The sequence below is a fragment of the Polyodon spathula genome, chromosome 25 (genome assembly GCF_017654505.1).
Source record: "Polyodon spathula isolate WHYD16114869_AA chromosome 25, ASM1765450v1, whole genome shotgun sequence".
Classification (NCBI taxonomy): Eukaryota; Metazoa; Chordata; class Actinopteri; order Acipenseriformes; family Polyodontidae; genus Polyodon; species Polyodon spathula.
In genome coordinates, this window is record NC_054558.1 from 868,165 (window position 1) to 895,551 (window position 27,387).

The 27,387-nt window shown below is 47.4% G+C and overlaps 3 protein-coding genes across 17 annotated transcripts in view; 2 read left to right on the forward strand and 1 right to left on the reverse strand.

Annotated features, from left to right (window-relative positions):
* Nucleotides 1-4,663, forward strand: part of LOC121299690 (transcriptional enhancer factor TEF-5) — a 28,293-nt gene extending 23,630 nt beyond the window's left edge. For all 11 annotated transcript variants that reach the window (XM_041227618.1, XM_041227619.1, XM_041227620.1 and 8 more), the window contains 4 exons: nucleotides 301-474; nucleotides 604-744; nucleotides 997-1,149; nucleotides 1,660-4,663. In XM_041227618.1, coding sequence (XP_041083552.1) covers nucleotides 301-474; nucleotides 604-744; nucleotides 997-1,149; nucleotides 1,660-1,773 — 582 coding nt within the window. In that variant the 3' untranslated portion in view covers nucleotides 1,774-4,663. The remainder of the gene's footprint in view (nucleotides 1-300; nucleotides 475-603; nucleotides 745-996; nucleotides 1,150-1,659) is intronic.
* Nucleotides 4,664-5,279: 616 nt separating this feature from the next.
* On the forward strand, nucleotides 5,280-15,616 carry LOC121299689 (sphingomyelin phosphodiesterase 2-like). Of its 4 annotated transcripts, XM_041227608.1 has the most exons (11): nucleotides 5,280-6,008; nucleotides 6,894-6,990; nucleotides 8,163-8,259; nucleotides 8,770-8,846; nucleotides 9,504-9,597; nucleotides 10,442-10,531; nucleotides 11,144-11,226; nucleotides 11,365-11,497; nucleotides 11,628-11,732; nucleotides 12,417-12,579; nucleotides 12,835-15,616. In XM_041227608.1, exons 2-11 carry the CDS (start codon nucleotides 6,941-6,943, stop codon nucleotides 13,251-13,253), a joined length of 1,311 nt encoding a protein of 436 aa, XP_041083542.1. In that variant the 5' UTR covers nucleotides 5,280-6,008; nucleotides 6,894-6,940; the 3' UTR covers nucleotides 13,254-15,616. The 4 variants fall into 4 exon arrangements, with proteins under 4 accessions (XP_041083542.1, XP_041083544.1, XP_041083541.1 ...); XM_041227607.1 differs by lacking the exon at nucleotides 5,280-6,008 and having other exon boundaries at nucleotides 6,060-6,990; XM_041227609.1 differs by lacking the exon at nucleotides 5,280-6,008 and having other exon boundaries at nucleotides 6,062-6,990; nucleotides 12,420-12,579.
* A 1,581-nt stretch (nucleotides 15,617-17,197) lies between these two features.
* Nucleotides 17,198-26,717, reverse strand: LOC121299688 (myosin-binding protein H-like). 2 transcript variants are annotated; one of them, XM_041227605.1, is made up of 12 exons: nucleotides 26,165-26,717; nucleotides 25,824-25,958; nucleotides 24,500-24,667; nucleotides 22,650-22,738; nucleotides 22,121-22,316; nucleotides 21,505-21,644; nucleotides 20,516-20,675; nucleotides 20,195-20,331; nucleotides 19,123-19,309; nucleotides 18,693-18,739; nucleotides 17,910-17,955; nucleotides 17,198-17,392 (listed from the first exon to the last, which is right to left on the reverse strand). In XM_041227605.1, the coding sequence occupies exons 1-10, from the start codon at nucleotides 26,469-26,471 to the stop codon at nucleotides 18,714-18,716; spliced, it is 1,545 nt and encodes a 514-aa protein (XP_041083539.1). In that variant the 5' UTR covers nucleotides 26,472-26,717; the 3' UTR covers nucleotides 17,198-17,392; nucleotides 17,910-17,955; nucleotides 18,693-18,713. The 2 variants fall into 2 exon arrangements, with proteins under 2 accessions (XP_041083539.1, XP_041083540.1); XM_041227606.1 differs by lacking the exon at nucleotides 18,693-18,739 and having other exon boundaries at nucleotides 26,165-26,716.
* Between the last annotated feature and the right edge of the window lie 670 nt (nucleotides 26,718-27,387).

A 27,387-nucleotide genomic window follows, 5' to 3' on the forward strand; every position in this document is an offset into this window, starting at 1 on the left:
TCACAAAGTATACAAATGAACAGCAGCTGTGATCAAATGAATTGCTGGCTTTTCAGTACCAGAGCTGGTGTATTAACAGTTCCGGAACAGCATTTAGGGGCTTGTCAGTAGTTAGAACCCAGCAGGTCTGATTTCACCACGTTTTTGCCTAATTGACAGCTTTGTCTCAGGAGTGCTTTCACAGCGGTCTGGTGTCTCACACGCTGATCGTTCTATCAGAGAGGTTTGGTACAGGCAGGGCAGTGGGATTTGTTGCAGCAGTAACCTGACCCCAGCTCTGTGTTCTGTCCTGCACTACAGTACAGTAAGCACCTGTTTGTGCACATCGGCCAGACGAACACATCCTACAGTGACCCGCTGCTGGAGGCCGTGGACATCCGGCAGATCTACGACAAGTTCCCAGAGAAGAAGGGGGGTCTCAAGGAGCTATACGAGAAGGGCCCGCAGAACGCTTTCTTCCTTGTCAAGTTCTGGGTGAGTTCAGAGTGTGCATTGTACTCTGGGCTGTGTGCTGCGTGCTGCATTTCAGTCCAGTGCTGTGTGCTCTGGGCTCTGGACTCTGTATACTATGCTGTGTCTGACGGTTCCGCTCGCTCTTTGCAGGCGGATTTGAACAGCAGCATGCAGGATGGGCCCGGATCCTTCTACGGGGTCAGCAGTCAGTACAGCAGCGCCGACAACATGACCATCACCGTCTCCACCAAAGTGTGCTCCTTCGGCAAGCAGGTCGTGGAGAAGGTGGAGGTGAGGCTCCTGGCACTGCTCCCCCCCACCGTATCAACCACCCTGAGGCTGCCTCTGTGTGTGTGTGTGTGTTCCAGACATGCCAGCGAGTCAGCATGGCTGGAGCAGAAGAGCTTTTATTTGCGTACGCCAGCAAGGCTGTGAGCTTCAACTGTAAAGCTTCTCCAGTTAATATGCTGTATCAGAACAGACTGTGAGATTGCGCAGACGACTGTGTCCTGCTGACCTGTGTGCGTTTCCCTCCCCTCGCAGACAGAGTATGCTCGAATGGAAGGAGGACGCTTTGTGTACAGAATCCACCGCTCTCCCATGTGTGAATACATGATCAACTTCATCCACAAGCTGAAGCACCTCCCCGAGAAGTACATGATGAACAGCGTGCTGGAGAACTTCACCATTTTACAGGTAAGCCTTTGGAAATGCTGCTCTCATTTCAACACCAGCCTGGTGCTGCTGTGACATGAATCAGACGTTAGCCTTGCTTTCTGATTCATGTGTTCCTGTTGCATGGATTCTTATTCCAGTGAAAACTCTGTGGCCTCAGCATATCTCACGCCTTCACTCCAAGTACAGCAGCTACAGCAGAGTGTAACCGTTAGCCTGTCCCTGTGTTCTTCTTCATGGTATTGAACACGGATTTCTTTGTTGCAGGGGGGAAGCAGTTAATGGTTACACTCGGGGTACCAGATGTACTTGGAGAGCGTGCTTGAGTTGTACTTGGATTAAAGACATATCTGATTGGCCGAGCGAGTGTGAAAGAGGAATGAATAGATTTACACCGCTACCCAGCTGTCTGCAGTCCGAACGGCTTGCGGCAGAGAGAGATGGTTTTAATGTTGAATGAAATAGCCAAGCTGCTGTTTGGGTGGTGTTTCAGTGTGAGTGATCCTGTGCTTTCCTCTCCTCCTCCCCCAGGTCGTTACAAACAGGGACAGTCAGGAGACCCTGCTGTGTATAGCCTTCGTGTTCGAGGTGTCCACGAGCGAACACGGGGCGCAGTACCACGTCTACAGGCTCGTCAAGGACTAGGGGTCCTGCGGGGGAGCTGGCCACCACGCTGCCTAAAAAAAAAAGATTTGTAAAACCAAAACAAAAAAACTATTTTATAGCACAGTGGGTATTTTGTACTTCAGTATCAGTTTTGTAAAATAGGAAATGTATGAAGTTTAAAAAAAAAAAAAAGAACTATGCACTGTTTTGTGTAAGGGCAAATCTTTTTTTTTTCTTTTTTTGTATTTAAACCGGTTGCATCAGTAATGTTCCTTAAATTTTTTTTTTTTTTTCAGGGATGATGTTAATATTAGTTTCTGTGTTGAGGGAAAATAAGAAGGTACAGAGGAATAATGTGTGAGAAAAGACAAAGAGAAAAGTGACTCAAAGCTCTGGTTTATCTGCAGCAGCCGTACCTCTCCAATCAGGCAAAATGAGAAGACAGCTTTCTTTTAAAGAGTCAGTTGAAGGACCACACAGGGGCAGCAATACAAATCTGACTTGCTTTTCCCTTCAGTTTGAAATTGAAACTCGGTGATGTCCCATGAGGTTTACTAGAAGTAAACCTTTGCATTAGCTTTTATATTGAAGAATGCTGGTAGCCTTAATTAGGTTTCCTTTTAAAATATTGACATGGGGCGTCTCTGCCCGTCTGCCCCAGCTCTGTCTTCACCAGGGGCTCCATATGCTTTGGCTGTGGAGATCTTTCATTTCATATACATACAGATAACGCACTCCTCCTGCAAACATTTCAGTAAAAAGAAAACCAGCTGTGCTGACAGCACTGGGACGATGTGCAGATGGGTCTGTTTTAAGCATGAGAAACCCAAAAGGATTCTGGTCTTGAGCACAGGCGCACAGAGCCTGCTTGAATGGTTCTGTATCAAGTGGAAAAGACATTTGTGATGCAAACGAAGGGAGCTGCACAGCGAAGGTCCTCTTAATAGCTTGGTTAATAATAAGCTGCACTCCTGTTAATATCGCTGACTAAACGGGGCTCTGCAGTGGGCTAGCCCATGTCTCGTGTCCCTTCTTCATTTCCCTAGGCTGTACTGACCTCTAGTGGAAAGCCCTTGGCACTGAAAAAGAGACACAGCACACTGGTCTTTACTAATGTATTTCTGTTTTGTGTTTTGTTTTCTTTTCAAATATCTAATGTGAAGTGTCCAGTGTATGTTTGTGCCACATTGTCGACACAGTGACTGTCAGGCACCCAGGTCAGTTAGTCCTGCACCCCGTTGGTCAGTGTATTACGAAATCCTCTTTCTTTCACCGGCTTGCTTCTCTGCACAGTGTTTCAGAACGCATGTGGAACCCCCACAAAGAACACTGGAGTAGCTACATACCAGGAAGTGGGGATCTCGAATCTAGAACTGTGACCTTTTAATCTCTAAACTCAACTTTGAGGTTTTGGATTTTATTTTGTATGATATTTTTTTTTTTTTTTAAATCTAAAACATTTAACTACAGGAGCTGTCTTTTTAAAATGGCATCATCTTCTGCTTGCTTTTTGAACATTTTGTGACACTAAAAAAAAAAAAAAAAAAAAAAAATTCCTACCACATCTTGAAAGAGGGTACAGTGCCTTTTATAACCAGTGCAGCTGAAACGTGTTAAACAAACTGTCTTTACCCAAAGAGAACGGTTGCTTTAGGAGAGGCTGCGGAGTGAAGGGAGGGGATGTGTAACATGGGAAGTCTGGGGGACTCTGTGTATGTTTTCTGTGCCGTGATATCAGAGCTGTAAGTCCGAGCAGCACAGATCCTGTTGTGTGTCGTAGATCTGCCACGAGGGGGGTGTGAGCGCCAAAGAAGCGTCATCTGACTGTTGGGGATTTTTGGCAAGGGGGTAAATACCTGAATTATTTGGATGATTGTGTTTAAATATATTCTAGTAAGGATAAAACGCTAACTTTTTTTTAGTTCCTTTTTTTTTTTTAAACCAACATTTAGAGATTTTGAAAACTGATTGTGAACGTGGTTAAATTCTCCGAGTGCTTTGGGGTAAATGTCTGGATTGCTTTTGTGCCACTCTGTATTATTAATTCTTTTCAAACAAAAGCAGGTAGGGATAGATACTTGCTGAAACTTCATTCAGCATCACTTTTATATCTCGCATAAACACAGTTGAAGCAGGTTTGTCAAATGTGTATCTTGGTTTAAGAAAGATATTGCCAAACTGAGTTTATTGTACTGTATAGCACTTCCTACTACAGTAGCCCTGGTCACTAGGGGGTGCTGTTTTTACCTGGATACAAGCGCAGTCTCCCGGGCTGCAGTTTGACTCGGTGACGGCCCCCCCTTCCCAGCTCGCTGTGCTGTCAAGTAGCAAATAAAAACGACAGCTCAGAACTACTCCTGAGTCAACTCGCCGTTTATACATGCCTCTCTACAAACACCATCAGCTCTGTGCTGCTCCACGACAGGAAACAATAGGGCTGGGGGGGGGCAGGGGGTCTTCCGTTTCAGCAGCTTGTAACCGTAAACAAGTAAACAGAACAGCTGCGCTCACACTTGTGAATGTACTGCCTGGAGGGTCCAGTAGAGGGCGTGACGCTGGAATACACTACAAGCAGCCCCAGATGGAGGATGGCCAGTGTCTGTGAAACAGGTTTCACCGATCCCCAGTGATGCCTGGCTGGCTTTCTCTAAGCTTTTCAAACAGGCATGCCCCTGAGCAAGGTGTGTGTGTGTGTGTGTGTGTGTGTGTGTGTGAGTGAGTGAGTGAGGTGGTAGTGAGCGATGTTTAGGATGTGTATTGTTACACTGACGGGGGGAGGGGGGGGGGGTATGTGGTGGTGCAGTCTGTCCTTGGTTCCTACTAATGTGTTGCATTCTTGTATATTGTGTTGCCTGGAGCGTGAGGGGTTGGATTATATAATCAGTGTATTGTGTATAACCTTCCAATAAAAAAGCATGGTGCCTACAGAGCCATTGTTGTTCTCGGACGCAGTAAATATATCTGTTGATCGGGTCTCTCTTTTTTCCCAGTTCACTTGGGGTGTGAGTTGCTGCCACACTTTCAACACTTTGTATCAGAAGCCGTGTAACCTGGAGGAAATCCCACCTGCTGTCTGACATGGGGAGTCTGCAGCGTGCTCTTCAAAGAGTGACTGCCACCGGGCTCCAGCAGCATGTGTGATGCTGCTAGATGTGCATGCACAGGGTTCTTAGTGGACAGCGAGGGGCTGAACAGACAACAGCACACACATCAGCAGACTGCACGGGCGGGGTGCTAGTCATGCAGATTCTTGCAGACAGTAGCTAAGCATGATTGTTGCCCATCATTGATCCAACTGACAAACCTTTTCTGTAATGGGTGCAAGCAACTGGAAAGCCTCCTAGACTAGAGCCTGTCTAGCAGAGGATCAACCAAACCAACCGGGACACCATCCACCCCTGCTGCAGCCTGGGTCACCTCACCAAATCAACAGACAGGAACAGTGTGGGGGTGGGACAGCCTGGCTGCTGTCCTGTGTCTTAGATTTCTCCTTGAAACCCTGCCTGTACCCCACTCCCCAATTTATCAGAACTCTATCATTGCCTACCGGTCTAAACTCTCTGATGGGAACGTGCAATTGATTGTCTCTCTGTTGGGCGCTCCCTGTCCCTGAACGCTGTGCAGCAGAGCCTGCCTTATCGGATCCGGTTGGATAGGATACCCTCTATTAACCGATGGGCCTCTGGCACGCATGCGCTTTTTACACACTACCGCCTGGACGGTCCTGCTGGAAACGGAGCCTCGAGCATTGTGTTACGGGTCTAGCACAGTTAATCCGTGTCTAGCCGGGCGGGGCGGGTTGTCCGGTTGTTTTCAAAGCAGCCTCGAGGGATAGAGACGGTGTTGCCCCCACGTGTAAAAATAGTTTTATTTTAGTGTGGATGTGTGGCCAGGGACCATGAATCTCACGTAAAAGACGTGTCCGGCGTGACAAGGGGCACCAGAGCGTTAAAATTACTAAAGACTACATCACCCAACATGCTTTGCGACGCGCTTGCGGTCTTTTTTTATTGCGTTATAAGCAATCTCGCAGTTGATGGGTGCTGGTCGAAGAGGCGGTGCGGTGCTGGTAATGCCGAGCGCTCTGGTTTGGGTTCACTTCTACACTTCACAGACTGCAGGATAGATGGCATGGTTCGGTTTCTAGTGTGGAGGCCAGTTTACAGATGACCAAGGGGATTTAATTAAACTGGCCACGGAGACTCGCCACCCGACAGCGGACTAACCAGCGGTGCAGCGCCAGATTCGGTGAACAAAAAAAAAAAAAAAAAAAGGTACCGTTTACAGCAAAAGTTGATAATGAAAATAAAATTAAAAAAAAAAAAAAAGCGTAATTGTATTCATAATGTATATAATGGGTTCGGTTTATAATAATAAGGCTGGACTGGGAAGTATGTTGCTTCGCTGTCACGGCTCGGGTATTAGAATTTGTAATTCAATCCGCATTTTAAATGCATGTTGGTAAGTTATGCAAGGCTGGAGTAGCGGTGCATGCTGAATTATTATACCGGCCGCGTCGTGTGCTACGGGATGTTTTCATAAAGACCGCACTATCTGCAGCAGGGTATCAAGTGGCTCCCCTGGGAAAGGGACACATCGCCGATCTAGCGCTGCGGTCGTGGTGTCCGCTTGTCCCGGGGAGTTTGCGGTGTCCGCTTGTCCCGGGGAGTTTGCAGTCCCAGCTCACCGGACGCATATTCCGTGCACTCATCTGAGACGTCACAGCAAGCCGTGCCAGCTTCACTCTGGAACGCTGGGAAGCGTGACTTGCACTGATGAAAATGCAATACTTTCAAATAGCATTTACAGAGCTTAAATAGCGTAGTTTGTCATTTTAATGCACTGCTCGAGTTAATTTGAAGTTGGAAATCCCTTTGGATGAAGCGGCAGTGCGCTGTGATAGCGAGAAGTGCAGGTGGAAGTGTTCCAGGAGTTTTGATTTGCGCCTGGTCGGTGCTCTGCAGGTCCTGTTGGATTTTCAACATGCTGGTTAGTCTAGGAGAGTTTAGGGCAGTGCAAGAGAAACGATTCGTGCTGTAACTGAGAGCGGCCTGGTTCTGTACCAGATGTGTTTCCAGCTGCGCGACCACGTAACTTCGGCAGTTGGAGAGATGAAAGGGGCACTGTCTCAATTAAACACATCCTTCATTTCACTTCAGCAGGGAGAACTGCGTGGAGCTGAAGGCGTTAACACTCCACTGTAGCCATGGCAACCACCCCTGCTGTAAAACTGCGAGTGTTCTCACTCAACTGCTGGTAAGTCCGGAGGTCTCCTGCAGGCTGTATCAGGTTTATGGCTTTGTGTGAGAATTGGTGAGAGTTGTTCTTTGCACCTTGGGTGATACTGTAAATATATATGTGCATATCTGGACCTAAAATATTGCCTTGGTATTTGCTGAATGTGTATGAATGCATTCCAGAGTACATGACAAAACGATATATATGATACAAGCTTGGAAAAACAAACATGGGCAAGTCTCCATTGACATTGTGGCAACACCAGCCAGTCAGCAAGCAGACTGGCTGATTCAGTGGCTGCTCAACTCGGAGCAGAAGCATCACCTAACTGACCGGCACCTTCATCAAGTCAGGGAGAGACCGAAGCACGCGTCCTGTAGTTTGTTAATGAGACACACAGCAGAGGGCTCACTCTCGCCTCCTAGCACGCTTCGTGTGCCCTGTTATCCTGGATCCACCGTCACAAAGGCTCCCATTGATGCACAGCACAACACAGCCAACCTCGAAATGACTGATTCTGTGGAAGTCCCAGCCAATGAAGGAGGTGCACTGTATAACTGTCTGTGATCTTTACCCAATCAGAAGGCTGTGTTCTCCCTGTATGTTTCATAGGGGCATCGTGGGAGTGCAGCAGCGACAGCCTCATTATTGCTACCAGTGCAAAGTAACACGCTGCTCATTCTACCCCTAAAGCCTGTGTGTGGCAACACCTAGTGCTCACTGAGTCAGTAATAACAGAGCCCCACTGCGCAGTTTACTGGGAGTTCAGTTAAAACTCAGGCTTTTGAGTTTTGAAAAGCTGACTCGGGAACAAAAGGGAACTGCAAGGCAATGCGGTTTGCCCTTTCCACACAGCCAGCCTGTCACACTTTGCAGAAGTGCACCGCTCAGCACTAGCGCAGAGTCAGGAGACGGATGCGATTTCATTTCCTCTCAGTCAGCTGATTGAAGCTTTCTGCTGCGTCTTCTCTCCCTCTCTCTCGTCTCCTCTGTTTTGTTAGTGTTAATTAGGCGATTGTGATCCCAGAGCCCTTCCATGAAAGCCACTCCTGGCAGCCAGAGCGCTCCCCTCATTCCCGGCCCCTCTAACTGAGAGAGCTGCTCAAGGGCTCTCTTTGTGGGTCGTCTTGGCTGTGTAACTTTTCTTTCAGCTTCACGCTTGGCTGTGATCCCACTGCTCTCTGTTCCAGGGGGATCCGCTACCTCAGCCAGCACTGCTCCCAGCGCTATGAGATGATTGGTCAGTTATTGAAGGAGGAGGGGCACGACCTTGCGCTTCTGCAGGAGGTGGGGCTGTGAGAATGTAGTCCTGTCACATGTCTGATCTCCTGCCTTCAATGAGTTCTGTGCTTTGTCTTGCCTTTACTGTACAGAAATGAGAAGCCACTTAATAGCTAACAAAATAATTCAGTACAACTTCTATAACACGTATTGCATTCACTGTGTAGAGCTCACATATTCTATATGAGGCACATATTAAAATGTGCATTTGATTTTTAATAGTATTTCTTTTCATTGCATGTATAAACAGTAACATTGGCAAATCTGTCTATCTCTGTATTTCTGTCTTCTGTCTATCCATCTATCTCTCCTCTCTATCTGTCTAATCTCTCTATCTCTGTATCTATGTGTCCTCTCTATCTCTCTCTCTGTCTATCTCCTCGCAGTGTTTTCTATGCTTCCCATTAAAGGCCCTCGGCACTGGAAAGCCCATCTTGTTTTCTTGAAATACAGTAACACAGGGTTTGGGTTCTCAGGTGAACGCCTCTCCCGTTTCTGTGTTTTGTTTGTTCTCAGGTGTGGAGTGAAAAGGATTATTTGTTCCTGAAGAAGACGCTCGCACACAGCCACCCTTACACTCACTACTTCAAAAGGTAATGCGTCACAAGGCAGGCGCTTCAGCCATTTGCTGTGATCAAAGTGGAAGAGTAATGGGAAGGTGAACGCGAGGGGGGCGCCGGCATATTTAATAGTGAAGACGTAATGTGAAGTCATTATGCCTTTGTCTTAATAAAGGGCAAAAGGAAGTGAAACCTAGCCAGTGGAGAAGGGCGTCAAACCCCTTAAGATATTCCACTAGGTGGCAGTAGACACACACACACACACACTTTTACATGTAAATGTCAATCCACAGTCAAAATATGTTCTGTAGGATCTGACAAAGATATTCAGCGTCAGGAAAAAAAAAAAATTGTGTATAATCTCTTGCTGTAACAGGACCAGATTCCTCAAGGAAGATGTCTGGCGGAGCTGTGCGTGCTTCAGTAAGGAAGATGTTACTCTCCACCCCTCTGAAGTATTATTGTTTCCTCAGCTGCTTGTGTTCTGCACATTATGTAGGTGGCACAATACAATGCTGTGAATCAACCCTGCGGAATGTAATTGTGCGCTTCTCCACCAGGTGGCACTGTCTGTGTGTTAAACCCAGTTACTGCTCAGAGCTGCGTTGGGAACCCCGAGCTGGCTCTCCCTGTGGGTGCTGCTGCTCCTGTCGAAGGTGTAACGCGTTCTTTCTGTCTGTTTGTTTTCAGTGGGGTGATCGGAAGTGGCCTGGCTGTGTTTTCCAAACATAAAATCCTCGACACGTTCCTCTACCGCTATTCTATCAATGGATACCCGTACATGGTGAGTGCTGCTGTGACACGGCGTCTCGTCACTTGAAGGGGACGCGCATTTCAAACTGTGGCACGCTTGCACCCCTAGCTGCCTTCCTTTAGAGCAGGGTTAAACGGGGAGCAGATTTAAAGATTCACTGCGATCAGAGTTATTAAGAGAGACGAGGACAGCACAGTGCTGCTAATGTGCCTTATCAGAGTTATTGAGAGACGAGGACAGCACAGTGCTGCTAATGTGCATTATCAGAGTTATTAAGAGAGACGAGGACAGCATAGTGCTGCTAATGTGCATTATCAGAGTTATTAACAGAGACGAGGACAGCGCAGTGCTGCTAATGTGCGTTGTCAGAGTTATTAAGAGAGACGAGGACAGCACAGTGCTGCTAATGTGCGTTATCAGAGTTATTAACAGAGACGAGGACAGCACAGTGCTGCTAATGTGCGTTATCAGAGTTATTAAGAGAGACAAGGACAGCACAGTGCTGCTAATGTGCATTATCAGAGTTATTAAGAGAGACGAGGACAGCATAGCAGAGTGGAGATGAAGGCGCTTCAGTGTCAAATCAGAAGGAGATTGTACCGCAAGTCAAATGTTCGTGGGTTACAGATTCAAAAACTCTGTGCTTTAATCCAAACTGTTTGAACTACAGTCTTTTCAGGTCAAATTGCCCATTTTTAAAACCTCAAACTTATATTTTTTGTACATAAAGGCTGGTTTAAGCAGCTGCATTAAGAGCTGTACAAGATTCCTTCGAGTTGCTTAGCAACGTGTGTGTGTGTGTGTGTTATAAACACATGCGTGAGTCATGTGCAAGAGCTTATTCTCTTTTCGTGACTTGTGTTGTGTTTCCCAGGCTCACCATGGCGACTGGTTTGGAGGAAAGGCTGTGGGAATGGTCATCGTGGATATCTGTGGCCTCGCGGTCCATGCTTACGTCACCCATGTGAGTGAAGCGTTTGGGACTGAGGGCTTTCATAAGAGCAGTCGGGCTGGGAGGGATTTCACCTTCTCTAATATAGAAAAGAACTATCCCCAGACATTACAACTACTGCCAGTAAAACCTGTCCAATCCAGCGTCGCTCAGGACCACAGAATTGTGCTGGATTGCAGAGCTACTGTTAAAAGCCTCAAGTGTGTTAGTGTGCATACACAGAATAATAACCTCAACGACACCTTATCACAAGCCTCTTCAACCCATTCCCTTTGCATTGCACCATTCCTATAGAAACATTCCCTCGCTCTCGCTGCGCCTGCGTGGGGATTCGTCACCATTCCTATAGAAACATTCCCTCGCTCTCACTGCGCCTGCGTGGGGATTCGGCACCATTCCTGTAGAAACACGTTCCCTCGCTCTGCGCCTGCGTGGGGATTCGGCACCGAGAAACACGTTCCCTCGCTCTCGCCGCGCCTGCGTGGGGACTGCGCCTGCGTGGGGATTCGTCACCATTCCTATAGAAACACGTTCCCTTGCTCTCACTGTGCCTGCGTGGGGATTCGGCACTGTTCCTGTAGAAAGAGGTGTGTCTCAAACACAGAACTGCTGCTTCTCTTCTAGCTGCATGCGGAGTACTGCAGGGAGAAGGATTCCTATCTCCCACACAGAGTGGTGCAGGCCTGGGAGCTGCAGCACTTCGTTCGGTAAGGACAGCCTGTCTCTGAGCATGGCTGTGTGTTTGAAACCTATTTAATGCAATGCATTTTGTATTTTGCCCCGCTATACTGTGTGGCTGCCTGTGTAGTGCTGGCTGTGGAACGAGAGTTCCTCTCTGTCTGCAGGCACACCTCCGGCTGTGCAGACCTGGTGATCCTGGGAGGAGATCTGAACATGCATCCTCGAGACCTCGGGAACCGGCTCCTGCTCTCATACACGGGGCTTCGGGATTCCTACGCTGAGGCAGAGAAGTTTGAGGTGAGCGCTGTAAACATCCGAGGACTAGGTTTCCTGCTCACGGTTCAGCTAGTGTAGGGCACAGCCAGCCAGTCCGGCCTTCATCGCTCCGCTTCATACAGAGTCGCTGTGCTGCTTCTGTCTTGCACAGGGTTGTGAGGACGGCATCACTCTCATCGCAGAGAACCCTTTCATCAATAAGAAAGAGCTGGAGCCCTTCGAGAATGGAATACGAATCGACTACATTCTCTTCAAGGTGGGTTTCATACCCAGCGCTGCTGGAGTGTCCGCGGTCGCTGTGCTGCGATGCACTGGCTAGTTGTACTGCTTGTGTGCTTCTGAATGCCAGGAACTCTTGGAATATGTGCTCCACATGCAATTATTACAAGTGATCCTCAGATAGCAGGCTGTGCTGGTGCAGAGAGCAGGCTGCTCCAGTGCGTAGGACTCTGTCTCTGTCTGCCAGTGCGTAGGACTCTGTCTCTGTCTCTGTGCAGAGAGCAGGCTGCTGCAGTGTGTAGGACTCTGTCTCTGTGCTCTGTCTCTTTGCAGAGAGCAGGCTGCTCCAGTGTGTAGGACTCTGTCTCTGTGCAGAGAGCAGGCTGCTGCAGTGTGTAGGACTCTGTCTCTGTGCAGAGAGCAGGCTGCTCCAGTGTGTAGGACTCTGTCTCTGTCTCTGTGCAGAGAGCAGGCTGCTGCCGTGTGTAGGACTCTGTCTCTGTCTCTGTGCAGAGAGCAGGCTGCTGCTGTGTGTAGGACTCTGTCTCTGTGCAGAGAGCAGGCTGCTCCAGTGTGTAGGACTCTGTCTCTGTCTCTGTGCAGAGAGCAGGCTGCTCCAGTGTGTTGGACTCTGTCTCTGTCTCTGTGCAGAGAGCAGGCTGCTCCAGTGTGTAGGACTCTGTCTCTGTGCTCATGTTGTTTTCTATCTTGTATGTCCCAGCAGGGCTTGTCGAGGGTCTCTGTGAAGTGTGAGTCTCTCTCCACCACCACGGGCTCTGTGCCGGGGAAACCCTTCCCATACTCGGACCACGAGGCCCTGAGCGCCGTGCTGCTGCTGCAGAGTGAGGAGGGGGGCGGGCCCCGGCCCCAGCGCTGCTCTGCAGGTACCGCTTCCATTCCGCTCGCTTCAGACGGGGTGCAGTCTGTGTGTGTTTAAAGAATTGCATTACTTCACAACAACATTGGAATTTGTCATCTAGAATGATATTCATGGATTGAAAGACCAAATCAGAGCTGGGTAGTTTTCTGTTATATCTTGCAAATAGATCAGATCAGCTCTGAAGACACAGGGCTCTGTAAACACACGCTGTGCTTGTCAGTGCAGCCCCCTGTCACGCCTCTTCTCTCCCCGCTGTCAGAGCCAGATCCTGGGCTGGTGGACATTGTGAATGAGGCTCGCACGGAGGTGAAGGTGGGTCTGCACCACGCTGAGAGGATGCGCGGCACCGTGGCCCGCATGGGGATGATGGGGCTGGCCCTGCTGCTGGTGGAGCTGGCTATCGCGCTGGTGCCCTGGCTGGCACACAGCACGGAGCACGCCTTCCCCCGCGCCTCCTTCTACCTGCTGGGGGCGCTGTCCTTCACCACACTGCTGCTCACAGCCCTGCTGTACATCTTCTACTCCACGCAGGTGAAGACTCTGCAGGGGGCCGAGGACCAGATGAGGCTGGCTGTCACGGGGCTGCAGGAGAAGCTGCAGAAACGCTCACAAACACAGCCAGTGGAGCAGGGCAGAGCGCAGGGAGAACCGGCAAGCACCTCGGCAAACTCGCCTTGATTTTCAGCATTGCAAAGATGCAACTTAAAGCTTTAGTGCCCCCCAACTGTTTAAAAAAAAAAAAATCGAAATCAATTCTGCTTGCCTTATGAAGTGCGCTGAAGACTGAGTTCTGGAAGAAGGTGGCAGGAGGATCCTAGGATATTGAACATGACTGTGGGACACTGCAGCTTTGAATTCCTGTTTTTTGTGATTCCCTTCCTGGGAGGGGGAGGGCCCAGTCGTTTTATCCCTAAGGTACATTTTGGGCAGAAGGTTAACCTGTGATTGGATTAGTAATCCACTTGCCTAGACTTGACAAAACCTTGCATAAGAAGGTTTTGCCCACATACTGTGAATGCAGGTCGCGCTGATGTTTTGTTATTCCCTTTAGAACTAAACGCACTCCCTTTCACTGAGGTCTTTCAGTCACTGCTTATTTTAAATTCTCTTCTCGGGGACCGTTTTCAATTCCACTGCGTTGTTCTGGATTAGTCTTCTTTGGAAAAGGACATGTTTCAGATATTTGCAGTGGCTGTTGTCATGTTTTTATCTACATGAGATAAATGTAGTCCACATTCCTTGCATAGCTAAAGCAGGCAAAGAACGACACTAAAACTGTGCTCTCTTCTGCAGCACAACTGTCTTCCACTGAACGTTCATATAATGTCTTCTGAAATGGTGAGCTTTACTTGCACAGAAAACACAACCACTGCATACTCTACACAGGAGTGTGTAACCTGACCTGCACCACCCACGCCAATCCCTGCATTTCAGAGCTTTTGAGAGCAGGTTTCTGCCTGCATTACAAATACAAAGGACGTGAATGGAATAGATTGGACTGCGTTGGTTGACAGTTTGCTGTAAATCTTTTCCAGGTTACCGTGAGGTTTCTTGTGCTTTTTTTTTTACAAAACTCGGATTTTTAAAACATTCTTTTAAAAGTTCACCCGTCGCTTTTGCATATTTAAATGTGAAACGACTGGATTGTGCTGTTTTTTTTTTTTTTTTTTTTGCCTTTCATTTGAATGCTGTGATAGAAATACTTGTGTCCGATTTACAGCTAAATGAATAATAATAAAGCACATTTTAAAATGAGCACAGTCATTTTGTTAAAGCCTGGATCTAAATGCCCGATGCTGGTGGATCTTTCTCGCAAGCCCTTTGCGAGCCCCTGCTGTGTGTCAGTGATAACCACAGTGCAGTTCAGTCACTGGAATGGGATGATCGCTCTCCCCAGACGCTCTGCACACTTTAAATGCTTGGCTGTAAACATTATGCTTGCTTAGCGGTGGTGACGATCTGTTTGGTTTTACCAGTTACGCAGCCCGCTGGCCCTTGCATTACTGTTCATTAAACCTGCTCTTAGTGACCCTCTCCTGCCCACGGTGCGTCATGATCAGTTGAAACAGAGCCTCAAACCAGATTCCTGTGCAGCCCGAGGCCTGTGGCTTCATTCCATTGCAGGAGCAGATGTCTCCTGGCACTCGCACCTGCCCCTCTAGAGTAAATATAGAGCAACACGAGGAGAGGAAAGGGAGCCTCCAGCGCAGAACAAATAGAGGAGATTACGAAGAGGCTGTGAAGAGCCTGCGCTGCTGTGTAGAAGCAGTCCACAGCACAGGGCTCTGTAAAGGGCGGGCAGTGGAAGTTGTTTCTTCTTGAGCTGGAACTGCCAGCCTCTCTGCTCGCTCTTGTTTTTTCTATGGGGGCCGGGTCCCTTGCAGGCCAGCCTGTGCTCTGTTTAATGTCGTCGTTTCTTTTTTGCATCTGTTTTTAAAACCACTTAAGGACGTGGTTAGGCATCGTGAAACGTGATCAATGTTAAAAAGACCATCCTGCAAAAATAATGCCTCGACCAGACAAGTTTCTGCAAGAACGCCCGATGCTTCCTTTCGATTAAATGCAAAAGTCTGCATTAAAAATACATTATCTCTCCTTATCTATCCTTTTGAAAAAGAAAGATTTTAGACTTTCTATAACAGAGACAGCAGATTAGAAACCAGCACGATGAGCGATTTAAACACACGTTCACAAATATATTCCCGCGTAGCAAAGAGCTGTTCTGTGTTGTGATCTAAAGCTTTTGAACCCCCTCCCCGGCGTCTTGGTTTTGGGCAGGGCCCGCGTCTTGGTTTTGTTGGATAGACGAGAGGGATATTTTGTCAGATTGCACCCAGGTTCACTGTGGGGACACACGGGTTGTGGAAAGGTCTTCGCTCATGCGGAATCTTGAACCATGTGTCTCCTTCCATCGCTGAGCACAGTTACAAACCGCCTGTCAAACGTTACGAAAATTAGATTGTTTCTTTTTATCCTAGAAACGATCTCAATACGTCAAGTGGCGAGGTGGAAAACCGTTGCAATTTTAATAAAAATAATGAGGAAAAAGAAACAAACCTTGCAAATCGACCGAAACAGCCAGCAGAGTATGGTATTGTAATTGATCCTTTAGGCTGTGTTCATGGGGTCTGGTCAGCGTCGCTTGTGAACCCATTCCAGGGGGTAGTGGAACACCACTTACTGTTCATTCCAGACACGGCGACATTATCCACTGCGTTCCGAACGCCAGCTTTGTGTCCTTATGACATTCTACAATAGATTAATGGTAATCCTGCTTATCAGCACTTCTATTCAGATCCAGAAAGGACAGTGTATTCCGAGGACAGGTTACCCCAGCCAGTAACTTCTCATTCTCTTCTCATTAATAATAGACAGTCTTGTGTTCTTAACCTTGTGTACATACCTTATACACCAGCACAGTTACACACACTTCATCATTACCAGTGCTAACAAAGATAGAGGTCAGATCAGGATTGTGGATTCATTACAGTAACCCATGATGACCGTTCCCTGCAGCACCCTGGAAAAGCCCGAGGAAGAACTCCCGAGCGCCGTGAAGACTGCAAGGTAAGGTTCATGTATAGAATATACAGAGCAGGTTCACTGCACTGTCTTTGCTTTTCTTTGTGCACAGCTGCAGACTGCAGTCTCTTGTTCCTGAGCCCTTGGCTCTCATTTTGAGTAACAATGATCAGAATGTGTCAGGGTGTGGGTAACGGCAGAGCGCTCGAGCACTCCACACTGTTAATCGCTAATGGGATTCTGGGCACGTCACATCGTGCTCCCCAGAGGAGATAACTTTTGTAAAGTAAAATGCTCTTTAAAACAAATTTAACTGTGGCTTGGCAAACGCAGCTGGTGAAATTAAACATTTTCATGTTTTTCTTTTTCTCTGTTTATGAGTGTGTGTTTGGAGACGGTAGGGAGGCTATTTAAATCTGTGAATGCTGAAATAAGCACAATCCACTGGGAGATATCAAATAACTGTGCATTGCTACAGGAAAGCTGTGGGAAACACTGAATATAAGCTAAATTAACTCTTTGGAAATAAAGGAAGAACTGGATTTGAACCCAGCACCCCTAGGAGAGCAGAACAGCATGCTAGTGAACTAGCCCTCTGCACGCCAGTCTCCTCATGACACTCTAACCTCGTATGTGAGGTCGCACACTTCTGGATTGTGAAACACACCCCTCTTCCACAGCAGGGCTCTGAGGTAGGGTCCCATTCTGCGAGTGTTAATACTTCTCATATATATATAATAACTGTGTGGCTTTCAGAGGAACGCGTGTTTTTTATATTGTGTCCCTCGTCAAGCTGTGGATTGTGAAGCTCCGCAGCAGAAATGATTCCACGTCCAGCAGCTTGTCTGGGTGCAGAGTTTGAGAGCTGAAACAGTAACAGGTGGATGTTTCTCTTACCACTCTGTTCTGAAGTAAGCGTTCATACCTCCTGCTGCTGCACTTCTATTCATTATTACTGACGGGACGACACAGGAGTGACGATCCTCATTCAATACGCTGAAAACTGCTGCTAACACAAAGACCTTTAAAACTGGTTTGCAACCAAAAAAAAACATTTTAATAAATAAAAAGTAGCACAGTATTTTACCACAGCAATGCAATTTCCTTTTCAATCACTTTATTAGGTACAGATTGAGATGATCTTGCAGGACACAGCCAGGAGGACGTTGTAACAGGGAGTCTCGTTCCAATGAGTGAAGTCCATACATTAAATACAACAGCTGCAAGGTAACCAGGCCAGCAGTTCCACAAGCATCCCCTCCCACTGCAGCATCAGCCTTATGTACACAAGCTTTCTGAAACGACAAACAGAAGACGTTTTGAGCAACTTTGCAGGACGTCGATATCGCTCTTCTGCTCTCCGACGGTACAGAGTAAAAAGGCTGCTGGAGCTACAGGCTGCTCTGTCTCTTATTCAGACTGAACTGTGTCGTTTGACTGCAGGACGAGAGGACTTGCAATCCCAGTGAAAGCGAATGGCAGACAGATCCTGCTTCTCGCAGAACTACAGCCTAGAAATAATCAAATAGAAATCTGGACCGTGGGTTTCCTGTTACTAATTCAAAACAAATTATCTAGAATTACTGTGACAGTACGTGCGTGTAATTCTGGGGTCCTGCTGAAGTGGGAATTGTACTGGATGGAAACAGCTGGAATGGATTGTTTTAATCGATTTAATAAAGCATTGTTGGTTTAGTAGTCTGACTATTTTTTTTTTTTTAATATTACCTGACATTAGCCAATTATCCAACCACTGCCCTGTTCTATTCCACCTACGTTTATCAGCCCTGAAGAGAGCGTGTGGAAACTCACCTGGCTGGCGTGGCGTCCCTTCCTTCCTGCCAGTCCTAATTCGGAACTGTAGAATGTAGAGAGAGAATTAGAACACGGAACAGGAGGATCAGCCTTCTGCTACAAGCCTGCTGAAGACAATATACCATTCAGTGAATGATTCAATGTTACACACTCTAGCACTGTATTGGCTTTGCTACGTAGTCACAGTTTGTACGGCTTGCAATAAAACAGTGTTCCAAAGTCCCACGCTGTTTCCCAGATCCTAAATCACCCAGCTAGCTTGGAAGGGAAAGTTTTCTTGTGTCTGCTCTGCTAGCCCTGAAATACATTGCTGACTGCGTGCTGGAGGAGGACGGGGGGCTGCAGTTGCAGAGTCAGGGTAATGTGAAGAAGGGGCACGGCAGCATGCTATAGATCATTCCAGCTATGCGAGTCTGTCAATGGGAGAGACCGTGCTCCTCCAGTTTGGTGCATTGCCATCTAAGGCAGTGATCTGGGAGACGGGGGGTGGAACGATTCTATTTACAAAACCACTTGACCTACAAAATCACTGTGGTCTAACTCTGCAGAGTATCGTCTAAGATAGCTGCTCCGAGGTTTGTCTGGTTTGTCATTCGTGAAGTACTCTACTATTCCTTTAAAACTGCACTATTCACTGGTTTTTGCTTTTGAAGACCTGTCTGGCCAATAGTCATTTTCTACTCCAGTAAAATATGGTTGGTAATTACTTCCCTTCTCTGGAGACCCCCTCTATCCAGCGCTATAGCCCTGAAGACACAGTGGCGTTCATGCTCTACTGACCTGTGTGTTAGGGGACAGGGCCTACTTGTCTGTTGGGACCTGGACAGCTAGCAGAGGAAAGTGAATAAGTTACTGGTTTAAACAGCTTATTAAATGCATGTGGTGAAAAACAGAGAAGGCAAATGCAAAACACCAAGTCAGTCCACGCACGACACGGTTACCTCGTTACTTGCAAAATATTATCAGGATAAACATTTTTAAAATGTTAGTTTCTTGTTTTGGAGCTTTTAAAAAAATGTGCCATATATAACCTCCTACTGGTGCGAGAAGGATCATGCATGGTTTGCACAGGGCAGTGGAGGGAAGTGGGTTCAAAAGGAGAGTGGATCATGCATGGTTTGCACAGGGCAGTGGAGGGAAGTGGTACGGTTGTTATCCGATGCGCTTGTTCCAGCTGGGTGAAGGCATCGTGTAATCCAGCCAGGCTCACCTTTGACGTCCAGTTTGCAGTTGACGACGGCCTCCCCATGGGGGTTGATGGCCTTGCAGCTGTACACTCCCCCGTCGAAGGTGCAGGGCTTGCGGATCTCCAGGGTGCACAGGCCCTGGCTCGTTATCTGCCTGAACTTGGGGTCCTCCCCAATCACCATCTGGTTCTTCATCCACAGGATCTTCGGCTGAAAAAAAATATCCCATCAGATCAGTGAGTCCAAGGATGGCAACGCCAAAGGAAGCTATCGGATTGCCAGCTAGAAATTTTTATTGCATACATAACTTAGTCACTAAACACTAAATCATAAGAACGTGTGTAATATTAATAGAAACGGTACCCCAGCCATCCCAAGACATACCCTTCTGCCGTATCGTAGTACTACATCGGTGCCAGACAGCCTCCCGCTGTGCAATATTATTTCCCAATCCGTTTCCAAACTCCCAAATGCACTGTGTTGCTAATCAGTGTAGTTGTCAGATTTGGAGGCTCAATTCTTTCCCTTTGGTTTGGAGTAACTTGATTAGGAGCTACAGTGATTCCTGTAGAACAGGGGTCCTGTCACGCTCCTCCCTGGCATTTCACACCTGCCCCTCTTCAATTCATCTTCTCTAATGAGCCTGCTGCTGTAGCACTGGGCCTCCCGGGGGGGGGGCACACAATTCACATTCTAAATATACAGCTCTGCTGCTCCCCACCCACAGTCTATATAACCAATGCAAGGTTTTGAACAGGAGCAGAAATTAGTTCAAATCAGAAAGCAATTCATTTAAAGAGATCAAAATACCTTCTCTGTCTTAAGACCAGCGGAAGGTTTAAAATGCATCTGCAGAATGATTACGCAAGAATGTTTCTCTACTGCCGGGAGTTCTGGCTGCAGATGTGTTCCTGCAAACTGCAGATTTACTTATTTCAAAACTGTGGCCTAAAACCATCCCTATAAGGTTTAGAAACGTAACTGCATGGTTTCCCATGATTCACCTAAGCTTGCTCTGATGCTAAGATGCTGCAGTGCAATATAAAAGTATTCTATATAAAGGGAGGGTTCTAATGAAAGCGAGTGCTTCGTTACCTGGGGGTTTCCTCGCACGGCACAGAGCAGCTTGGTCGTGTAACCGATAGTGGCTGCCCTGTCGTTCAGAGGCTGGGTGAAAATGGGTGGCTCCGAATAATCACGATCCTTATACTGTGGAGGTTTGTACTGAATGCCTGTGTGAGAGAGAAGGGGGGTGAGGAGCTGAAGACAAGAACATACAGCACAGTGACTGTGAGAGAGAAGAGGGGGTATCACGCTGGTATAACAGTTATGGAAAGTTCCAAGACACCCCGTGTCTCGCTGAAGCACTCCCCGAGGAGGAGGAGGAGGAGGAGGAAGAGGAGGGAGTTTTCTCACCTGTCTTCTGAATGCAGGCCAGATCCTTTGTTACAGCAGCATTCTCACTCAGGCCACACCTGTTCTCAGTGAAGACCCTGAAGCTGTAGGCGTTGCCCATGATGAGATCGGAAACCGTGCAGTTAAGCCGGTGGTAATGTTCCAAGACCGTGAACCACTCCTGAAAATCAACCAGAGCAGGGCATCACACACGGGAGTACTGTGAGCGAGTGTGCGTGCGTGCGTGTATTACAATATATTCAAACATACATCCGTTTCATAGACAAGCTCAATACTAGACTCATGAACTGCTTGTCCTGAGTCCTGCTTTGCTGTTGAGAATGCATCAGAATTCATCATCATTGTGATAAAGGACACGCCGGTAATTGTTTCAGTGAAGACTGCGGATTTCATCCTGGGATCCCAGAAAGCATCAAACCTGCACTCCAGACACCTGCTGGCAACAGGCAGGCCCATTAAAGAAGAAAGGCTTCCTCTCTGAGCCAAACCATGTGCTGTAACTCCCCCCGGGCTCTGCCAAGACCTTTTAACTGTGCAGTCTGGTATTGAGGTCTATAAAAAGATCCTTCTACTTGAAACAGCACATTGCATTTGCAGCCTGCAGTAGGCAAGATAACTCCACTCAGAGGGACTTTTTAAATATGAATCACACACAAAGTGCTGTAGATAAGTGCTATCTTTGTGTAGTTACTGGAGTGTTGAAAGCTTAAATAAAGACTCTCTGGCTATAGATGGTAACTCCAGTTAACTTCATTGAGCCTGATGTCAAAGACCAGTGCTGTGGATTCTCTAGAGTAGAGACCACTGAACGTATTCCTCTTTAAAACGACCCTCTTCTCATACAGAGTAACAGGCGTCCTGGGCACTTTCAGTGCATTCTCTCCCATCTGTTTGCTGTTCAGTAACGTTGCTCCAATAAGTCCAGCTGCCACTGTCTCTGCTCGCTTTTAGCTAAATCGAGTTTCCTAAAAAGCGACAGGGACTCTTACCCCAGTCTTCTTGTCTGCTTTCTGGACGGTGTAGCCGGTGATCTCTGCGTTTCCGTCGTCCTTCGGCGCTGTCCATTCCAGGGCTGCGTTGAATCCCCAGACATCCACCAGCTTGATGCTGGAAGGGGGGCCTGGCAGGTCTACACAGTAAAGAGCAAGCTTTGTAGTTTCTTTGATTACATGACGTTAAAATAGAAAATTTTACACACACACGCACACACACACACACACATATATATATATATATATATATATATATATATATATATATATATATATATATATATATATATATATATATATATAAATAATTTTTGGCTCAATCCAAAAATTCTACATGCAAAACCTTTGGCCATAACTGTACCCACGCTCTGTCCTTTAGGCACAGCTATTAAATGCTGTGGTCTTTTTTTTCTGAAAGCAGTCAGCAGGCTGCGTGCAGTGCAGTGTTGCGAAGGGATTATCCAATCTGTACCACATCCTGTTCCTGAACGGGCTTTGGAATCCCAGTGCAAGTAAAACGTCGTCAACATCAAAAGACATTCATCAATGATGTCATTCCACGGGAATGCCCGTCCGTTCACATGGGCCGAGCGGCCGTGCCTCTGAATCTTACCAACAATCTGGATGGCGATGGTGGCCTTATCCTCCAGACTGTCCACCTTCACTGTCAGCTCGTATTTGCCAGAGTCCTTCCTCTCGCTCTTGCGGATGAACAGGATCGTGTCTGTGTCACTGTTACGCACATTCACTGCCTTGAGATCCAAGGGCTGGCCATCCTTCGTCCAGCTCACCTGGGGCTTGGGTTTACCCTGCACAAGAGCAAATGCTTTTTAAAAGAGAGACCGCTCCAGAGAAGAGAAAGGCATTATCTGTATTCAGTCCCCTTCCGGGTAGACCTCTACTGTTTTCCAGAGCAGTAGGTATTTAAAAGTTCACTCCCTTATGGATTTTGTTGACATTTCTTGTAGTTTTCAAAAGCTCAAACAGTTCACGGTGCAGGAATTGCTTCGACACTGAAATGTGGCTGCACATAAAACATGGGAAAGGTTTATCTGAAGAACCACCATGACACGACAGTGCATGTCTTTACTGCATGAAACACTGGCGTCAGCACCTCAGCACATTCACCCTGGTGCACTCACCTGGAAAGGGATGACCAGGTTGACAGTGTCCCCGACCTTCTTCACAAACACTGTTCTCAGGCTGCGAGGCAGGCGGATTCTGGGACGATCTGGATTTCAAAGCAAAAGAGCAGCGTCAGTGAAAGCAGGAACATTGCACTAACGCCTGTCATTATCTATGAGACAAGGCTACCTGAAGAGCACCGCACATCTACCAATGAGACGAGGCTACCTGCAGAGCACCACGCATCTACCAATGAGACGAGGCTACCTGCAGAGCACCACGCATCTACCAATGAGACGAGGCTACCTGCAGAGCACCACGCATCTACCAATGAGACGAGGCTACCTGCAGAGCACCGCACATCTACCAATGAGACGAGGCTACCTGCAGAGCACCACACATCTACCAATGAGACGAGGCTATCTGAAGAGCACCGCCCACCCAGAACAGAAGCACATCTACCATCTACCAACTGTTTACATGAGTAGGGAATCATTCCTTTTATAATCGCTTACAAATGCATTCCTGATTGCATGCCTGGGTTGCATATCATTTACATGGAGTGGTGTCCGAGTGAAGCATGTGGGTTTCTGTTAGTTTAAAGTGCCCCTCGAGAGCCCTCCTGTACTGTTCAGTGTATCGGAGGCAGTGTTTAAGCAGCATTGTTTCCAGTCCCTGTTGGACACGCAGATTCAGTAAGTGCCTGGCAGCTCCACTCAGATAGAGGGTCCTCCCTTTGCTCTGCAGAGGTCTCTGGTATTTTTCCGAGCAGCTAACACTTGTCACAATCACTCTCCTTGGAATAGTGAAACCCGAGACATGCCCCTGTGCATTCCGTCCAAGGATTTCAAGCAGGGTGCCCCTTTTATTCCTTAAGCCCTGTTAATCACTGCACTTCCCAGTTAATTTCCAAATATTCATGCTGGGCCGGGATGTGGATTTAGGAGAAAAAATTCAGAAAGCATCTTAAAAGCAGCAGTGTCCTCTGATTAAGTTCATTTCTACCATTTAAAGGAATGCATGCACTTCATCAGAAGGAAAGCAGGGCTTGGGGACGGTCCAGTTTCTATTAGTTTTCATTCCCTAGTTAGCACAGCACTGACACACACATTTCACACCAGAATAAATGTAAAGCCTTGTATTGAGTTTGCATGTTTGTAAAGCAATCCTAATGCAACATGAATAGAGAATGCCAGGAAGAATGTGAGAATGCATTTCCACACAGCTGCTGTGTTAGCAGGGCAGTGAAGGGGCAGAAACACACTGTGCAGAACAGCGTCCAAGAAACTCCTAATAGACTTCACAAGAGTTAGAAACACACTGTGCAGAACAGCGTCCAAGAAACTCCTAATAGACTTCACAAGAGTTAGAAACACACTGTGCAGAACAGCGTCCAAGAAACTCCTAATAGACTTCACAAGAGTTAGAAACACACTGTGCAGAACAGCGTCCAAGAAACTCCAAATAGACTTCACAAGAGTTAGAAACACACTGTGCAGAACAGCGTCACTCCTAATAGACTTCACAAGAGTAGAAACACACTGTGCAGAACAGCGTCAAACACATTTCAAATAGACACGAGTTAGGCACAAAACAGACGCTATATTGTTTATGTAATATTCAGAGTATATTTTCAAAATGCACGAGGGACAGCAACATGACTAGGTAACCCATTTCCATCCCCTCACCACTCTCTGTGTGAAGCAGTGTTCTCTTCCCTCTGTCCTCAGTCTATCTCCACTTAGTTTCCAGCTGGTTTCTGTGATGTGCTTATTCAGGTTCAGGTTAACAACGTCAGCTCCTTTTAAGATTTTAAAGGCTTTAGTCCTCTATGAAGCCTGGGCTGTGTTGTGAGAGCGTTTCTCACCTACAATCTCCCGCACCACGACTGGCTGTTCCAGGGTGGCAGCTGCGCTGGGACCACCGGGGTTGATGGCCTTCACGCGAACGTGCAGCTTATCTCCTGGGGTCAGGTTCTTGATGGCGTAGCGATTGGAAACGATGAGCTCCTGGTTAGCAACAACCCAGTCTTGAGCTGTTAAAAGAGTAGAAACACACCAGAGTGATCTATACAGAAACAGAGAACTCCTTTACCACCTTCAAACACACCAGAGTGATCTATACAGAAACACAGAGAACTCCTTTACCACCTTCAAACACACCAGAGTGATCTATACAGAAACACAGAACTCCTTTACCACCTTCAAACACACCAGAGTGATCTATACAGAAACACAGAGAACTCCTTTACCACCTTCAAACACACCAGTGATATGTATAGAAACACATAGCAGAGTGATCTATATACAAGCACACAGCAGAGTGATCTATGTAGAAACACAGAGAACTCCTTTACCATATTCTTTGATTAAAGGGGAGGCTCTATTTTACTAGACTGCCGTGTAGAGATTTATTTCTCACAGTTGTGTTCACTTGCATTTCTCTCAGCTGAAGGTCTAATCACAGAAGACAGCTGTTCTAAATGCACTGTCGATTGGATTGTCCAATCGCATTTAAAAGTTTGACGGTCCTTGCACTGGGCTGTCAGCTACATGCATTCAACATTGCAGCCCTGCTTGGACAGCACCCTCAGAATGTGCTGACCACCCTGCTGATCCCAATACCTCGGTATGGGATGAAGGTCTGACACAGCCTCGTTCCCTGCTTCTAATTTTAGCATATCAGTGTATCCTGTCTGTAGAAAGCTCTTGCAAAATAAAATTTAAAATAAAAAAGCGCTGTCATTTCAGAACGTGTAGAAGCCTCTCTCGACACGGGCTGGTCTCCTCCTCGATAATGCGCTTGAATGCGACTGTCTGGAACAAGGATTTCAAGTACTAATCCATTTACAGACGCCCTTGTAAAACGGCACGATCCTGGAACGTGTTTATGAGATGCTGTCGTGTCAGATCATGCTTTTAATATAGAGGTTTTCATTACCGCTTTAATGCTGAGGAGCGGTAGTCGTCTTGCCGTGTATTAATTAGCACGTCAACATTAGTGATGCATTGTGTGGAGGCATTTTCTCCACCCCTTACCATATGCAACTATTTCTGTCTAAAATAACACAAAAAAAAAAGGTCCCCACGTTACACATGTGAAAAAAGTGAGTAAATAAACACAGTTCTTTTGCATGCCGTGCCAGAATCCCTGGCGTGTACACCTGTGTGCCAAATTACTGGGTAACTTACTGCCGTCCTTGCAGTACTCCACTGTGTATCCGTCCAGCCCTGAGGCACCGATATTCTCGGGGGGTCTCCATTTCACTGTCACCGTGGTGTCGTTGACATCTTCCAGAGTCAGGTTAACGGGCTCGCTGGTGGGCTCTGAATTAGGAACAGCGCATGCACACTGGTAAACACAGGAGTGAGGTATTCCACTATTACTCATGCAGTGCCGCTATAGCTGGCAAAAATTAAATAAGCGTCAATAAATGTTTTATTTATTTATTTATTTTATAAAAGGAACGTGCAGTCCAATGTTTGCGCACGTTGTTATGCCACCTGCATGAGTGCCATGCCTTTTCATTTACCTTCTTTGGGCTTCTCTGGCTCTGGAGGAGGGGGAGGAGGAGCTGCGGGCTCCGCTGCGGGCTTCTGTTCTTCGGCAGGCGCTGGGGCTGCTTCTCCTTCGGCCGCTGGCTCGGCCTCTGCTGCGGGTGCCGGCGCAGCCTCAGCTGGTGCCGGTGCGGGCACGGGTTCGGGTTCGGGTTGGGGAGCGGGAGCAGGGGCAGGAGCGGGAGCGGGAGCAGGCTCTGCTGGGGCGGCCGGCTTCTCCTCTTTCTTGGGGGCCGCCTTCTTGGCGGGGGATTTCTTGATTGGGGCCGGTTTGGCTGGCATGGTGCTCAGATACCCAGAGGAATAGCCAGTCCTTCGGATGAAAGGCTCCAAGGGTCCTCGTCATGTTTTATATAGCGGCTGACATTACAGTAAACGGCATTTCATAACTCCGCCCCCATCCTAAACTTTATATAGAAGAACAGTCAGCAGCACTCGTCCCCTTTGATCAGCACAACACCTGCGCAGGGCAGCTGCCTGTAGCCGCCGAACGCGACAGCCTGCCCTTCATCTGTATTGTGGTTTGCTTCTCTGAGCTACAGCTGCGCTGCTGGCTGCATAACCCCTCCCCTCCTGATGAAGGCTTGCTGGGTTTAGAGCTCCAGCACTCGGGCTCAAGTTAAGGGCACGGAGGGGGAGGGGGGTGTCCTAACATAAAGGGATGCAAACAAACATAACTGGTTTCGACATCTAGTTTTAGGGAGAACAGAAGTCTCAAACATTAACGCACGCAGTAAACCAGCTCCTTACATCCCATAATAAACAGGGATCATTACTGGGGGCTACTGTAATGCGGGACAGGACGGGGGGGGGGGTGATTTTAAAAAGCAAATACTTCAACGTGGTGACGTAGCCTTTCATAATAACAATAATACTAGAAGTACTCTGCAATCAAATGCACGTGGGCAGGTGCGTGTCATGCATTAACAAGTCATTGTGTGAGAAGCACGGCATGTTAATTGCAATAAAATTGCAATGCAACAAATGAAAGACAAAGTTACCTGCCGTCTGTCCGCTTTCTTCCAGTGCCTGCAATACTGGACTCGGTGTCAGAGAGCCACCTGCTGGTGCGCACAGGGAAGAGGACACACTGCTTCTCGACACTGAATCGGTTCTAAAGCCGCAGCGTCCCAGTCCCGTGATTACAGAATGACCGAGTTCTTCCAGTCTTCTCAGCTGGGCTCTCCACTCCATTAGA

Excerpts from the sequence above, each read along its gene's own strand:
- LOC121299688 (XM_041227605.1), bottom strand. The coding sequence starts at position 26,471 with ATGCCAGCCAAACCGGCCCCAATCAAGAAATCCCCCGCCAAGAAGGCG. Across the intron at positions 21,645-22,120 it reads CATCGCCATCCAGATTGTTG|ACCTGCCAGGCCCCCCTTCC; the intron begins GTAAGATTCAGA and ends TTTACTGTGTAG. Across the intron at positions 20,332-20,515 it reads GGCCTGCATTCAGAAGACAG|GCATTCAGTACAAACCTCCA; the intron begins GTGAGAAAACTC and ends TCTCTCACACAG.
- LOC121299689 (XM_041227608.1), top strand. The coding sequence starts at position 6,941 with ATGGCAACCACCCCTGCTGTAAAACTGCGAGTGTTCTCACTCAACTGC. Across the intron at positions 11,227-11,364 it reads GAGCTGCAGCACTTCGTTCG|GCACACCTCCGGCTGTGCAG; the intron begins GTAAGGACAGCC and ends CTCTGTCTGCAG. Across the intron at positions 11,498-11,627 it reads CTGAGGCAGAGAAGTTTGAG|GGTTGTGAGGACGGCATCAC; the intron begins GTGAGCGCTGTA and ends TGTCTTGCACAG.